The sequence below is a fragment of the Topomyia yanbarensis genome, chromosome 3 (assembly GCF_030247195.1).
Source record: "Topomyia yanbarensis strain Yona2022 chromosome 3, ASM3024719v1, whole genome shotgun sequence".
Lineage (NCBI taxonomy): Eukaryota > Metazoa > Arthropoda > Insecta > Diptera > Culicidae > Topomyia > Topomyia yanbarensis.
The window spans coordinates 314,973,564-314,989,944 of record NC_080672.1 but is presented as its reverse complement, the minus strand read 5'-3'; the positions used below and the strand labels follow the sequence as shown (position 1 = coordinate 314,989,944).

The 16,381-nt window shown below is 36.8% G+C and overlaps 2 protein-coding genes across 2 annotated transcripts; both read right to left on the bottom strand.

Moving 5' to 3' along the window:
* Positions 1 to 2,945: 2,945 nt before the first annotated feature.
* LOC131690783 (carboxypeptidase B-like) lies at positions 2,946 to 4,584 on the bottom strand. The gene is made up of 4 exons (XM_058976789.1): positions 4,458 to 4,584; positions 4,187 to 4,396; positions 3,855 to 4,130; positions 2,946 to 3,803 (listed from the first exon to the last, which is right to left on the bottom strand). The coding sequence occupies exons 1-4, from the start codon at positions 4,529 to 4,531 to the stop codon at positions 3,089 to 3,091; spliced, it is 1,275 nt and encodes a 424-aa protein (XP_058832772.1). The 5' UTR covers positions 4,532 to 4,584; the 3' UTR covers positions 2,946 to 3,088.
* Positions 4,585 to 4,691: 107 nt separating this feature from the next.
* On the bottom strand, positions 4,692 to 6,326 carry LOC131690782 (carboxypeptidase B-like). Its single transcript, XM_058976788.1, has 3 exons — positions 6,109 to 6,326; positions 5,313 to 6,048; positions 4,692 to 5,248 (listed from the first exon to the last, which is right to left on the bottom strand). Exons 1-3 carry the CDS (start codon positions 6,189 to 6,191, stop codon positions 4,772 to 4,774), a joined length of 1,296 nt encoding a protein of 431 aa, XP_058832771.1. The 5' UTR covers positions 6,192 to 6,326; the 3' UTR covers positions 4,692 to 4,771.
* Positions 6,327 to 16,381: the final 10,055 nt, after the last annotated feature.

The following is a 16,381-nucleotide window of genomic DNA, read 5'->3' as shown; positions in this document are numbered from 1 at the left end:
GCCGCTGGTTTCAAGCGATGTTTCAGTGTCGAAACATAGTATCTCAAAATCATGGCTGTCGATCCATTGTATGTACTGTGTGCAAATCGTACTGAATATGTAATATACATTTCCACCATTGTACTGAATATAACCAGCCATGCAATCGTAGTTTGGACAAATGACAAAGGCACAATTGCACCACTAGGTAGACTAAAACAGGTTTTTTAAATTGGATTTATTCCAGTCCAGTTCGTTAAGAATATTCAAATACAAAAAAATTAAAGCTTCAAGAAATTTTTTATTACTTTTTTACGATATTCAATTAGCCAGAGATTATTAGTAGTGAAAATTATGAAAATTTTAGATCCGTAGTACTCAAGTAAGAGCAAGGATGTGAAATATACAGATCGGAAAACTAAAAGTGGCAGGCTTATTAGAAACAGGCATAAAATCTTCCGGGCTAATCTTTTGTCTTCTGCTGGCAGGAGTCGAGCTTAGGCAATGTTACTAAGAATCGCTCAAGGCTCTAGGTTTACCAATATGTCTCACGACAAAGACAGACTTGTCTCTCTTTACCATGAGAACCGAACCGAGAACTTTTATTTAAAAATATTACACTACTAGCGCCACCATGCGGCATAACTCCAATTTTTATAATGAGACATTAAAGATTTTTAAATACTCTACAACTTCGTGCAATATCAGATTGCGCTATCTCTTACCATTATACATATAGGTGTATTACCGTAGTTGTGGTCTTTTCCGCCACCATGCGGCCGAATTTTGCATTTTAGAAAGGTGAAATAGAAAATAGCACTCTACAACTTCCTAGAAAATCAAACTGCTCTATCTCTTACCGTTACACAGATAGGAGTATTACCTTTAAATTTCTTAACTCACTACTGCCACCATGCACGGAAATCGTGAAACTTTTAAGTGAAAACTGAAAGTCCATTTATTTAGATTTTTATAGCTATCTTAAAACTAGAAAGGCAGTGCTATATACAACAGTGGGATACAATATTTTTTTAGAAATTTTTTTGCAACTATCTTAAGACTAGGAATCGAGTTGATATACAAAAGGGGGAACGTACGTTTTTTTACGAAAACTTTTCCAGCTATCTTGAAACTAAGAATACAGTTAGATAGGGGAATAAGTTTTTATAGGAAATTCAACAGCTATCTTAAAACTAGGAATGTAGTTCGATATACCAGGTGGGAAAGAATATTTTTTATGACCAAAAAACCCCGATATCTTAAAACTAGAAATACAAAAAGCAAATGTAGTTTATTTCCATCGTCGGTGTTACAAGTTCAAGAGGAATTGTAGTTGCAGGATAGGGGAGCGTACAATAACAACGTTTTGCCGCAACACACAGATACGCCGAGACGCAAAAACCGGCGATCGGGTAAGACAGCTTTTCCACCGCACAACACGTTAATTCCACGATCAAAATTCAATAATTCCAAAATCCTTTTACAAAGAAATTTAACCTCTAGAAAAATTACAGCTCTTTTGAAATGATCAGAAAGTGGTGATTCATTACGTTTTTTCATTAATTTTTTAACAATTATTTGATAATCGCAAAAGATAAAAAGCAGTTTTATTTATCTGTCAAAATCAACTATCCAGCAAAACAAGAATTATTTTCGTTTTATTTTGCACTGAATGACTTTCCGTGTGAATTCATTTCAAGTGAGTGATATGGCTGAAGATTGTTTTTGTGCGTTTGCGAAGCGAGATTCGGGTAACAACATTGTTATTTAACGATGTATGATGTTGACACTCTTGATTACCAGTTATCTTGAAAAGTTTTACAACTTAATCCGCTAGAAGTCGATTGTCCACAGTTCTGTCCATTTGAAATTAGATGCACCAGCATTTGCCCGAATACAGCAAAAAAGTTCAGAAGAAATTCATGCTACATTGCATTGTTTGATATGGAGTACAAGGAAAAACACGGAGATCATGTGTACAATAATAAGTAACTGCATATAAAACACATAAGATATGCACGATTGCTGTAGACATCACATCATGTGTGCAGAATTTGGGTTTGAAAATATACCTGTTGAAAAATTTTATAATCTATAAACAGTATGGAAGTCTTTGTAAATTTATATACACAGTAACGTACATCTTTTAGTTCGGAAATTCTTATACAACAGCACAAAAATTGACTTTTTTAAAACATCGCTCGATCAAAATGTAATTTGCTTTATAAGCCTCATGCCAAATATTTTTTTCGGTTGCAAATGGTTCAACTATGGAAACAATAAACTCAATAAAGCTACCAATATCGTCTTGCTAAAGTTGCAGAGCAAGTCATTTGCAGTAATTCTTGTGAACATATCGATATGTTCTATCTTTCTTTCTTTAAAAGTTAGTGTTGGCTCCCTCTGTGCGGTGAAATATGGAACTAGAATTTAATAGTCAAAAGATGACCCTTCTCATGTTCTAAAATAGTTCCAAACAAACTATTCAGTTCATCCCAACCATTATTTCGCAAAATAAATAAAATTCGAGAGAATCCACTGCTGATTCAACACCATGTGCTATTAGGCTGCAAAACTGACTCAGATCCCGAGCAAATACTCATGGGATCAAAGACCACAATGCCCCTTGAAAAGACCTTATATATGGTCTTTGACAAAATTCACAACCATCAAGACACCATAAAATGGTCTCCATAACCCATAAATACACGAACATATGGTATTTTATATGGGATCTACCGGACCATGGTGATGATGTTTTCATGGTTTGAACCCATTTCAAACACCCATGTCAAACTCCATGACCATGGAGGTATTATGGGCTTTTCGTTTGCTCGGGTTATTACTTCATTAAAAGTTTAATAACTTCTCTTGAGGGACCTGGATTGATTTGCATTATCAAAGTTCGTCTGATTTTTTATTCAAACTTCAAAGAAAATTGATGATAAATACCGATTGTAGTCTATAGTTTACTGATATCATAACATGATTCAACATGGTATGATGAATACATTTATATAATTTACATTAATGTTATGATTATAGCAACGAGTTGATAATCAGTTATTAACTGTAATTACTGAACATTTCCTATTATCGGTCGATTCATTCATGCAGACGGCGTTGGCAATGGAAGTGTTCCAGCGTTTGCTCCGAAAGTCTTATAAATCTCGAAAGCTTCTCGGATGGCTTTTTCCAGCTGAGCGACGGGTAGATCAAATCCATTCTGTCCTCCCCCCGACAGCTCAATAGTGTACGCCAACCGTGCCCCAGTGTGATACGCATAATCATCGGTAGCTCCGGAAGCTTTGTACAGCACATCAGCTGAATTTCCAACTTCCCATTCGTTTCCTCCAGCGGCTATAATGGCGTCACGCGCCTTTTTACCCAACACGTCATGCTCCTCCCAGTTATCGCAATGTATGAAGTCGTAGCCCCATGGCCACAAGATCATCTCTCCACTCGTGTGCACAGCAATGTAAGTCGTCATGGCTGACTTGTACCGGTCCATTAAACCTATCATGGCTTTTGTTTCTGGCTCCGAGGCGGGTTCAGTTCCCGCGAAGGTGTTCGTACAAGCATTACTCGTGAAGGCCCAGGAGAACGGATAATTACGATTCAAATCAACTCCCGCACATAGCAGATTGTTCTGTACGCGGTTCTTTCTCCATAGACGATTCACCTCGTGTGTATACACGTAGCCATCGGGGTTTAGTACGGGAATTATAACATAATCCGTATTGGAAAGCTGTTCCGTATACAATTCCGAGTGTTCAACGAACTCGTGAAACATGTACATCACCGACATAACTCCGACCCATTCACTAAAATGGACACCGTGTTATTTGGATTGGTTTTGAGGAAGGGTTACCTACCGTGCATGGATACCCGAATCCATGAACAAAACAGGCCGTTCCAAAGAAACTTCTCCGTTGGAAGAAACGGTCACCGCTTTAATTGGTCGTCCTTCACGGGTTGTTCCAATGTCAAACACTGTTACCATGGGGCTAGCAGAAGCCATTTCTTCGATATAATCGTAGATTTCATCCAAGGTCCAGTAATGATCGAAGTCGATGGTAGACCTGGAGTTGGAATCACGTTTCGCTCTTTTGTAGAACTCAGCATTGGTGGCCCGTTCTTTATCAAGGATCCTAGAAGATGGAAGTTTGAAAGTTTTCTTAGTTAAGGAACTTCATCTCCAACGTACTGTTGAACATTGCCCACGACGGGATCATAAGTGATGTCATGTCGGTCCAAAACCTGTTCGAATTTGGCTTCATCGTAATGACTGACCATCACTCGTACATCACGGTTCAGTCTTGGAGCGTCCCAGAAATCGTAATCCACATTCTGTGCCAATTCGTGTAGTTTCTCCAACTGGTCACGAGTTTCCGGGTGAACCACGTACAATTGAAACCTAAAGAATGAAAACCATTAGATTAAACAAGTTGTAAGATAAGACATCTAATCGTTCATACTCTGTGTAAGAGACTCTCTTTGCTATAGCTAAGGACAGTAGCGCACAACCAAGTAATGGTAGCCAAAGTTTCATCTTGCCAGTTACAACGGACTACACCGACTGAACACAACAAAATTGAGAATGAGAAATGTGCTGCCGACATGGGATAGTCTATCATCGAAATTGATTACCTGAAAACCGAAGTTGACTTAAGTCCGATAAGCATACATTGAAAATCAAATTTCAGATAACGTTCGTATTTTCACATTTTATTGACCAATTCGATTCTGATAAGGATTATTCTAATGAAAAGTTTTATTTGAGACACGGAAACTATTCGCTTGATAACGGAGTAACAGCCTGCTCACCGGCAAACACTCCAAATGTTTTAAACATTTCGAACGCTTCCCTCGCAATCGTCTGCATCTCGGTTGAATTGACTATGAACCCACCACCATCTGCACCGCAGGACAGTTCTAGCGTATATGTGTGGTTCACCCCGAAACTTCCGTATATAAAATCGTCACTACCGTTAGCGGGGTAGAGCAAAAACGCCGCGCTTCCTACTTGATACGTGGGTCCACCGATCGCTACCACGGCACGTGCTGCTTTCTCACCAAGTTCTTGCAGCTGGTCAGCATTCGGTACTACCACGTAGTCATATCCGTACGGATAGAGTATGTAATCTCCACATGTGTGCACTGCCAGGTAAACAGCAGTAGCTCTAGCATACTTTGCCATTAGAAGCATAATAGCGCGCGTTTCCAGCTCGGAGGCAGGCGTAGCACCTGCGTATCCAATGCTGCATTCCTATAAAACAAAAATCGTACGATTAATACAAAATCTGCCTCCAATTCTTCGATCATGGACATACCCCACCGTAGTACGCCCAACGAAACGGAAAATTTCTATTCAAATCGACACCTTGGCAAAGTGTGTTCACAGGAGCTCTATTTTTGCGCCACAATCGGTTAGTTGTGTGGGTATAGACATACCCATCCGGGTTAGCGACTGGCATTATCACCCAATCGGTATTCTCCAAAAGATCCATATTTTCGGCCGAATGTTCCACCAACTGACGAATCAAGTAAACCACCGACATATGACCCGCCCACTCACGGGCATGTATTCCTCCGTCGATCAACACAATTGGCCGCAGCAGACTAACGTCGCCCTTCGTCGAAATTGTGATAACCTTTATCGGGCGACCTTCATGAGTTGTACCATAACTTGTCACCCGCACCAGATCCGGGTACGTCACCGCCAGTTGATCCAAGTACTCGTAGATCTCTTTGAGAGTCCAAAAGTGATGGAACTCTGTTGCTTTTTTGCCACCGCTCGCATCACGTCGCGTACGCAATTTCGCGTGCTGATTTGCACGTTCCTCATTGATCAATTGCTGAACATCATTATTCAACAGTCGGTGCGTAATATTGTTTAGCTTCAAGAGCGCTACGAAGGACTCATCGGTGTCTGGGCCAACCATCACCGATGATTCATGGTCAAGGTTAGGCACACTCCAAAAATCAATTTCCTGGTTGAATTCGTTGATTTCTTCCAGTAGTTCCAATTGGGCACGTGTAGTCGGTTGAACATGATACACTTTGTAGCTGCAATCAAACGGGCAATCAGTGCAATGCTAACTCAAAATTTACAAACCAGTTACTTACTCTTCGTAGGACAGCTGGACGGCGCTGATTGCGACTGCTACGAGCGAACAACAGAATAACAATGTTCCAAACAAGTTAGACATCTCTGAGTAAGTGTTTTCGTACAACTGATAAACGCAGCTATTTAGACTAACGCTCCAGCGCCTCTAACTTTCGTTGATCGTTCCGATATTATCGTGTTGAATTGATGCGATAACCGGTTTATTTACTCTGTTTATGGATCCTGTACGGCACGTTATGATACAATATAAATCAAGCGCTGATATCGACACAGTGTCAACAACATCGATTGGATTAGACATGAAATGAAATGCCGATACGTATTCGAATTTTGATTTTTTTTAGACGAATGATGCATTTTAGCGGACTGATAAGAAAACCGTATCGTAGAAGGCAACGATGCAAGAGACACCAGCCTGCAATCGTTTTTTGCATTTCAAGGGTTAATATATAGAGTATAAGGGGGTGAGGCAGTCAATGCGGCACGCTGTGCCTCTCTTGTTTACTGCCAATAGAACGCTTTATTGCTACACAAAACTTGTTTTCATTCGTTTATTTGACGCGGCTAGCGGTATTTGCATAACTGACCCGTAGATCGTTTCCATATTTGCAATGCATAAGTTAAAACACCTATCTTAATCCACCTAGTGGTGAAATTGTACCATTCTGATTGATCCAAACTATGATTTAATAGCTGATTACGTTCAATATAACAATGTGGAAATGTCTATTATATTCTTATTACACTTGGTAAGTATACCCAAGTAGCAAATCGCAACTAATTTTATTTGTCTAAGTCCGAACTATGTTGAAACGCAAGAACTATCAAGTTATTTTTGTTGCACTGGTTGAGCATAGATAACATCAAGGTTATTTCATAACATCTTTTGTCGCCGAATAGTAATTTATGTTGCCAGCTAAAACATGTTCATTAATTTTCCGTACTGGTTGCTGATATTGCAGTGTTTGTTGAAATTTAGTTGCGATTTTGATTTTGTGATATGTATTTTGACAATTGCCCATTGTCAAACACCAAAATTCTTACTGAAAACGTTTCGGTTTACAAAGTCGTATTCATGTTATACGTATGTATCCGTCACATATCATCATTACGCCTTTCAGCACAAACTCACACGTATCAACAAAATGCTTTCACAACACTGAATCAACAAGTTCACAACAAACGCTTAGCAAAACGAAAAATAAGTTGTATTTTTGTTGCCATTACATTGCGAAAATTCACCGATGACACTTCATGCGCTTCATTTGATATTATAGAGACACTAAACTGTACGGTGGCGCCAACTATAATATTTTCGGTGTATCGGGAAAATATAAACAAATGGCATGTATGTTATTACTGATTTGAAACGAAATGATTGAATCCCTTCCATACAAATTTTATTATTGGTATATTTGAAAATATTTTCGGAACTTAGAACAAGAAGGGTGGTAGATAGAACGGAACGAGTAGTATGAATTTGAGACAAATCTTTAAGATAGAGTACCTTCCGAAAACAATAGGAAATTTCCTGTTTAATCTGTGAAGCGTCTTGTAGATTTTGTTGTAAATAACTTATGCTAACTGACATTTGGTCTAAAAATGTACGAATTTCTCAATAACGTCAATCGAAACCACGTAGACAAAATTCCGGCATGTTTAGACCCAAATCAATGATTACATGCGAACTCAGTTTGTCAAATAATTCAATTGGAAAAATGTTTAAAGCAGCAGCAGCATTACAGCAATCAAATACTATCAGTTCCTATTTATTGGAAAAACATCAAAGTTGCGAGAAAATTTATTTTTCAATTTGTAATCGCGTCCAATTTCAGTTCCTATAATCATTGAGTTCTTATTCCTATCCATTTATTTTTATGTGAAACTCAAGTATAAATACATTTGATTTACCTTTGGCTTAAAATAGCTCCAATTTTCGTGGAAATTGATTATTTTATTGTTTCTTGTAATAATATTTCCCTGCGTTTCTCTTAGGACACATTCCACGCACTTGTATCGCTTACCTCATAAAAATAAATTTGCTAATATAAGTAAAAGTTGTTCTGAAATATGTTGGTGTAGGTTTAAGGCTCCCAACTCATAGATATATAGAAATTTTTTAAAAGAATTTTATGACGATCGTCAATGAAAACCAGTAATACATTTATGACTCGTTTTAATAATTGAATTGAGTTTTCCGTACCACACCGATAGGTTTGCAAGAAAATTTATTTGGAATAATCTTAAATACCATTTTATTGTTCACATATTGTACAAAGATTTCATCTTCGGAAGCAGATTTATTGAGTGACTTGATCGTCGGATAAAAGGGGGGCAAAAATTGACCATTTTTGCGTTGTCCCCTAACGCAAATATCATGTTTTTTCAATTTTTCATGAAAACAAAGCACGCTATCTATGAAATCTTTTTAGAAGCTATTAGTACTCATCAATACCTTTCTAAAAATATGCTATTTGTATATAACAAGCTTTGGAATCGTTCTTTCCGAGGGGTGCACTGAAGTGTTGTCCCCTAACGCTTTCCATTGCAATACGATAAATCCTTCTGCAGAGTTACTTTGAGAGCCTACAGAACAGTATATGGACATAAAAGATATAACCAACCTATTTCAGCAATACCGCAGCCATGCAGTGTCATGGGTGGTCTCAGGTGCGTGGGGAGGGGGGGGGGGGGTTCCATTAAAGGGGAGGCCTTATAATATCGAAAAATTATCAAGTTTTTTATTACATATATCAGTAAATAAGCTATCTAAGGATAAATCAACAATTTCAGAACAGAGTTCGAAGTGATTTCAAAGATATAGAATGGAACGCATTACAATACCAAATAAGTATGAGAGCGCGCGGAAGAATTTGGTCATAGGGAACAACACTCACTCGTCGTCACATTCTTTCAAATTAGCAGGATAATTATTGACCACTTGAAACTAACCCGATTTGTCTTTTCGGGATAGATTTTCTTCAACATGAACCAAACATCGTAGTTTAATGCAGTTTTTTTATGTTTTTATAGCATGTTAAATTCAAATTGTTATCCTGAGGATACGCATTTCTTAGAATTCGCTAATAAAAGATACAATTTCACGAAATTCTCCAGTTTTCTATTATTTAGATAATTCAATGACAAGCCAGCCATCCGAGCCATAAGACCGCAATTGTGTGAAATTTTTAACGAATTTTTTTGTACTCTAATATATTTAAATTTTCAAAAAGCTGGATCTTACCCTTCTTTTCCAAAAATTGCGTAAAACGGCTACATTTTGATTAATTTCCGCAATCCTTACTAATAAGTGTCGTTTTGCAGATCTATGAGTAGAAACAGTTGTGCAAACGTCAGAGGATGTTGTTTTGTTTTCAACCGTATTACTCGTATTTCGCGACAGCATTATATACAATATGTAAATATAATAACTGCTCGACTGAGTATAATCGTTTGACAGTCTTTCCTTTGTTGAATTGCGTCAGAGTCACATTTGTGTATTTGTAACGTTACAAGAAAAATATTGAATAACCCTATGACGTATTTTATCTGCCCTAATCACCAGTCAGTTTTATTTTCAAGATTTTATAAGGTCAAAAAACAAAGTCAGTGCACCAAACCTACATTAAAAAAAACTTGGTGAACAAAATAAAAAAAAAATTGAGTCGCCCTAAGACACAGTTAATTTTATTTCATATATTTTCCTATGTCAATCAGGAGCGGATCCAGAAAAAAATTGCGGAGGGGGTCCAAAATTTCGACTTTAAAATGTTCATAGTACAATACCTAATATGTAATACCCTCATTTTATTAAAATCAGTTTTTGTAATCGAATCTGGATTTTAAAAATTTTCCGGGGGGGGGGGGGGGGGTCCGGACCCCCAAGACCCTCCCCCTGGATCCGCCACTGATGTCAATAATATATTAAACTTACCAAAACTACTTGAACCCACTTTTTCGATCCATTAGAAAGTGGCGATTGTGGTCTACAATCTCTTCTATACCGGGCCACACTGTGGTATGCGGTGTGTCCTGTTCTCATTTAATATTAATTTGATTTCTTAATAAAACACATGAAGGTGAAACTAGAAATACATCTGGTTTGGCATTTCAAATCTTTATTTTGAGTTATTCACAGGTTCAGAGGTAATATACATCGCTTTGTTTGAGCTTCAACAAACACTTCGGTCGCGTTAGGGGACAACACTTCATATGCGACCGTTTGTGTTCATTTTGGTGTTGTCCCCTAACGCAGTATTCGCAGCGGTCGTGAAAAAAATTTCCTAAAAACTCGAAAATCTAAGTATACAGTATTGTTCTGTGACTATCGATGATCAGATTTCTAGAACAAATGGATGCTCTAAAGTTTGAGACAGAGCAGGTTTTTTGATAAATACAACTGTAGGTTGGAAAATCAATTTTTTGCGCTGTTGTCCCCTAATGCGACATTTTCACCTCTCAGAATGAAAGGACAACCTGAAAAACATCAAACCCATAACATTAACGTTGTGTTAGGATTTTTAAAGTATTCAATTAAGTTTTTTGAGCGTACATCGTAGAATTTTTCAAAATACGAGCTGTTAACAGTTGCATGATGCGTGCAAACGTTGTCCCCTAACGCTGGAATGTGTCTTAGGAGTATGACCCAATAGTTGAACTATTTGTATTAATGCTACCTCGGCGGTAAAAGAATAACTTCCTTTTAAAATTTCTCGTTAAAGTCATACATGTTACATGTTTACATTTTTTTTCCGATACACCGAACATGTTATAGTTGGCGCCACCATACAGTTCGACGCCTGTATAATAGGAAGTGTAGCGTATGAAGTGTCACCAGTAAATTTTCGTAACGTAATGGAAACAAAAATACAATTTAATTATTATTTTGCTGAACTTTAGTTATCACTTAGTCAATTCAGTGTTGCGAACACCTTTCATCAATACATGGGAGTTCAAGGTATAATGATGATATGTGCCTGATACGTACATATGACTAGAATACGATTTTGCAACTAGAACGTTTTCAGCAAGAATGGTACAACACAGGGTCATATCACAGATAACAGACGTTTAGGCTAGAACAAAATTTCTTCAAAAACCTGTGTAAACTTTCAAATTAATAAACGTTGGAAATCCGTGTTTCACTATTGCCATCTGCGCAACTGTTTGCTACACGTGTTTGACAGCCGCACTCTAACTGCATTGTATCGATCACTGCGCCATCTGCAAACGTTTGCCAAACGTGTTTCAGACGTCTAATTTATTCGGAATTTCAGTGGCGGGTATTTACACACGATTCAAATCGAGCCTAAACGTCTGTTATCTGTGGTCATATTAAGGAAAGATATATTTTGATGTGAACTGAAAATTGCTCAATGGAGAAAAACTGTATGCTGGAAAATAGTTGTACACAAATCGAAATCTTTGCTCATTGATATAAATTTGTTCGAAAAGCGTATTGTTTCGTATTCACCAAAATCACATCCTTAATTCGACCCTGGATGGCTTGAAAGACATGCTATTTATTTGCATCATTTTCTAATTCATCGAAAATAAAATCTCAACCGGCTCGCGAACCTTTATAAATGTCTACAGTTAAGGCGATTTATGTTCCTAATTTATGATTAATGTGTGTTTTCATTGCATAATGTTGGTGTAATGTAATGTGTTTCGGTTTTCCCCTTGAAAAATTGTTTTAAAATGCTATTGATAACTTCATTTCACCAAGAGCGCGTGAAATAATAAGAAGTGCAATAAAATATCACTCGATAGCAGAGTTAAAAATAATCGAAGTTCTTTTTTGACGGCTGAAAATGAATCTGATGCGACTCGTGGTGAATAGAAATAATATTCATTCAAATATCCATCCTTGTTCATTCCGTTGAATATCGTACAATATATTCATTTCACTAATTATCTAGGAAAATGTTTTCAAATGCTGGTAAAGCATATGAAACAACAATCATCATCGCTTACATTGTGCCAGGGCCTACTTTGATGCGTTTGATTCAATACTGTACGGTCGCTTCGTGTAATAATCGGAGACGAATGAAAATGTGCATGGATGAATGGGCGGTTTGTTCGTTTGACGTTTTCAGCTGCGTCACTGAATATTGAAAATGAATGCGGCTGAATATGATCAATTTTCATTCAATGAATTTGAATATTTTTAACTCTGCTCGATAGACTATGATGCGCAGAGAAATTTGATGCTTCATTGGCCATTTTTGATATGTAGAATGACACTACAGTTCATATTTAAATAATCAACATATACTTTGACTCGGTCTTCATTTTCATTTCCACTGGTCACATAATCTAAACATATTTGTATGAAAATAAGTCACTTTTCAGTAGCGCTTGACAGTCCACGTCAACGACAAAAAGGTATAATTAAGTAATCTTGCTGAGATCTGTATTCAACATAATGACAACAATATGATTTCATTTAGCTATTCTCGCATCGTTATTGCAACGAAACGGGAACTAGTTTTTCACTGTTTTGCTCAATCATAATTATGTTGAAAATCGGCCTAAAACTGCGCTTTTTGGTTCGCGCAAGAAGTTAGATGTCAGTCGCAACAGCTTCTACTTTTTGTTGCCAACTGGTTATGAAATAGTTACTGAAACAAAAATTGCTACTTGGGATACCAAGTGCCAACTGCCACGAACCAGATGAACAAGAGGTCGACGCTGGCACACTTGAAACCAACAAAAATATTTAATTAGCTTAATCAGCGGGAGTTCAATGTTGTCTTCATAGAGGACAGCCCAGTTAAGCTCAGCCGGAAATGAACCGGAATTCTGGCTGGTTCCAGTTCGTATTCCGGCTCCAGTGACACAACCGATTCTAGTTAGAATCGGTTGTGTCACTGGAGCCCGTGTACGAACTGGAACCAGCCAGAATTCCAGTTCAATTCCGGCTGAGCTTTACTGGGAGGGGGAATTCATGGGAGAGGGAGGATGCGTCAGGAACCACCTAACTTATTGTGCCATACTGCGGATGTGAGGTTGAACTAAGAGAGGGGGTGAGAGAGAGTGTATGAGGGTGACGGAAGGTGAGAAGAAGGGATGGGGGTGAAGGAGGGGGACAATTGAAGGAGTGCAACACCCAACTGCATTTTATACCTTCTATTTGAGACTACGTTAATGAAAATTGGTGCAGTCATCACCGAGGTGGCTTTAGCTCTCGAATATGCCCGGAGCCCGGTCCTTGCGGAATTATCGGTAGTGACCAATATTCTTCGATTTTCCATCAGTGATCTAAGTCTGTGAATCGAAGTAATTTGATGTTCATTTTAATAGATTTTTACCCTATGTATTACGATTGCATCGGTTTATATGAGAAATTTCTTTGTGATAACAATAACTAACCTGTAAATCCGGAACCAAAAGTCAGAACTGAATGGAATTCAGTTGAATGAAAGTCCATGGGAGTATTATATGTTTGTAAATCTTTGTAAAAATCTGTTAAACGTTTGCTGGGAAATAGGTGTGACATTAGCTCGGGAACTTGGCAAGTTCCCCGGGTGGAATCAAGATCCGTCATAGGAGGCCAATGTGGTCAAAGCTACTTTGATTGGTCATTAGTGAACTAGACCCGCAAATCTAAGTAATGTTGAACGAATTTGAATATATATTACATCATTCGGACATAATAGGGTCGCCAGTTTACATGGAAATTTATTGTGTGGCCGCACTCTTCAACCTGTCACTCCGTAACCGAAAGTCCGATCATATAAAAATTCAATTGCGTCTTCTGGCAGCGTTAAACCGTTCATATGAAAGTAAGTTTGTTCAAACCGGTCCAGCCATCTCTGAGGAAATTGAGTGACATTATTTGACACACACATACATACACACATACATATTCACATGCATACACACATACATAGGCACACAGACAGACATTTTCAACATTCTCGACGTTCTCAACGAACTGAATAGAATGGTATATGACACTCGGCCCTCCAGGTGATTGCATAGCCTTTCTGTATATGAGAAAGGCAATCCGATTTAATCCACCTATCAATGAGATGAGATATTTCTTTCACATACATACCACTGTTGCATCATTCAATAGTTTCCCACGCGAAGTTATTCATAGAATGGGTAGAATAATTAATATAAAAAAAATAATAAAGTAAATAAATCAAATTAGCTCAAATGAAAATTAGACAATACTAAAAAGTTATAAATTTAAGAGAGTAAATTAAATTGTTTCATGCTAACAAACAGTCATCCAATAATAAAAAGAGCTGACTAAATCGAATTAATAAAATGAAAAAACTGAATAAAGTATATGAACTGGGAACAACTAACAATTTAATAAAATGATTGAAATATAAGAAATAATTAAAAAAATAGTTGAATTAATAAGACAAAGAATATGAATAATATGGATAAAATAACACTTTCATAACTAATATTTTTCTAACACATATAGGGTTTCAAAACGCAAACACCTGGACTAATTATTAGTTCCAAAACCGTTTTTCCTAAAAGTGTTGGAGTAAAGAAAAGCGAAAAACTTGTTTCGATCAAGATAGGTGCTTCTCTAGCAGTGTCAGAAGCTGCTCAATTTTTACAATACACGTCTCCTGCAAAGTTTTCAATAAATAATTTGGGCAGAAAAAGTACCCTAAAACAATCTAACTTGATAAGATTTATCAGCTCTCAAAAATATTTGATGACAACAAAGATATATCAAAATACAATTTTTCTCCGATAACTGAAAATGTCTCTGCTCCAATCCAATCAGAACAATTGCAAAACTTCAGTTTTTCGGATATGTTACAAGAAATATTAGCGCTCAAATAAACGGTAAAAGTCACAGTTATTAGTTTTACTTGTTTTTTGTGAGCAAATGTTGTTTAACCCCAAAGTTAAAGCTGTTTGAAAACGTTGTTGTTCATAAATAACAGGGCAGGAGGATAGTTAATAAAATCAATAAAACGAATAGAATGAATATAATAAACAAGATGAAAAAATATAAAATTAATAAAAAAATCTTTCTATTCATTTTATCATTTTGTTTATTTTTAATAATATGATTAAAATGAAAAAAAAATGTATGATATTAAAAAGTAATAAAATTAATAGAATAAGTTAAATTGTGTAATTAATGTTCAGAATGAAATTCATCTGCATTGAAGCATATAAAAAAGAGTGTCAAGTGTCTAGACTATGTTGGCAATTATATTATTGTCGATGACACAAAAGCCGTACATTCAGTCGATTGTAATGCAAACTCTTTCCATCCATCCTTGTCACTTGCGAATTGTTTCGTTCGGAATTCTTGTTTTGGAGATATGGGTTTATGAGTCCTATGCAAAGCAATACCATGACAAAGGAATGGTTCAAACTACTTGAAAAAGTATTTAAATTCATCGAAAATCAAGTGGCCATTGAAGGTGTCCCTAGACTGCTTTTGAGACACGAACATTCTTGAAAATACAAACCGTGATCGCCCAGATTTTTCATGCGGGAATTTCGGTGAACCGAAAGTCGCCATCTAGCATTTCAAAATGCCGTCAAACATCGAAATGTTTCTCCTACTCGTCAAAACCATTCCGAAAATACTCATATTGATTCAGTTATAGAGAATCTCGCTAAGCTAGAAGACGCCATCTTGGATTTCAAAATGGCGTCAAAAATCAACTTTTCATGGACAACCTTGCGCGAATGATGCAGATTTATTTATTTATTTGTTTCTAACACCTACAGTGACACAATCTCATATTCGTACACCTCTAGTGTATGTGTTTGAAATTGTATCATAAATGTTTGCGCTACTTAATATAGGTATTGTTTTGTAAATGTGGTAGTAGAATCATCATCTGTCATTTTCTTATCATTTGTAATCTAATGTGTGCAAGTTTCCGTACACTACACATAAAAAATCATTACTTGGTGTGAAAATGGCACAATTTCATATTCGTACACTTTTGAAAAGTCATTGAATTTGTAATTTAAGACCTGTTATTTCTTTATTTTTTATTTAACTTTGAAATCATAGATTTTATGACTACAGAAAAGTGTTCATTGGCATAGTTTCCTCAACACTAGTTTAAGAAATTTCCTCAAATTAACGTAATGGTTAAAAAAAGTAAACTAACTACCATTATGGGACGGAAACTAATTATTACTCACCAAAATGAAGCTAAATCACTTCATAAAATCTTTGAAATTGTTCAAAGGTTGCATCCAACTAATTAACATGTTGTTAAAAACTTTGATGTGGCGAAATGCAGAACAGATGTTGCGAAAAAC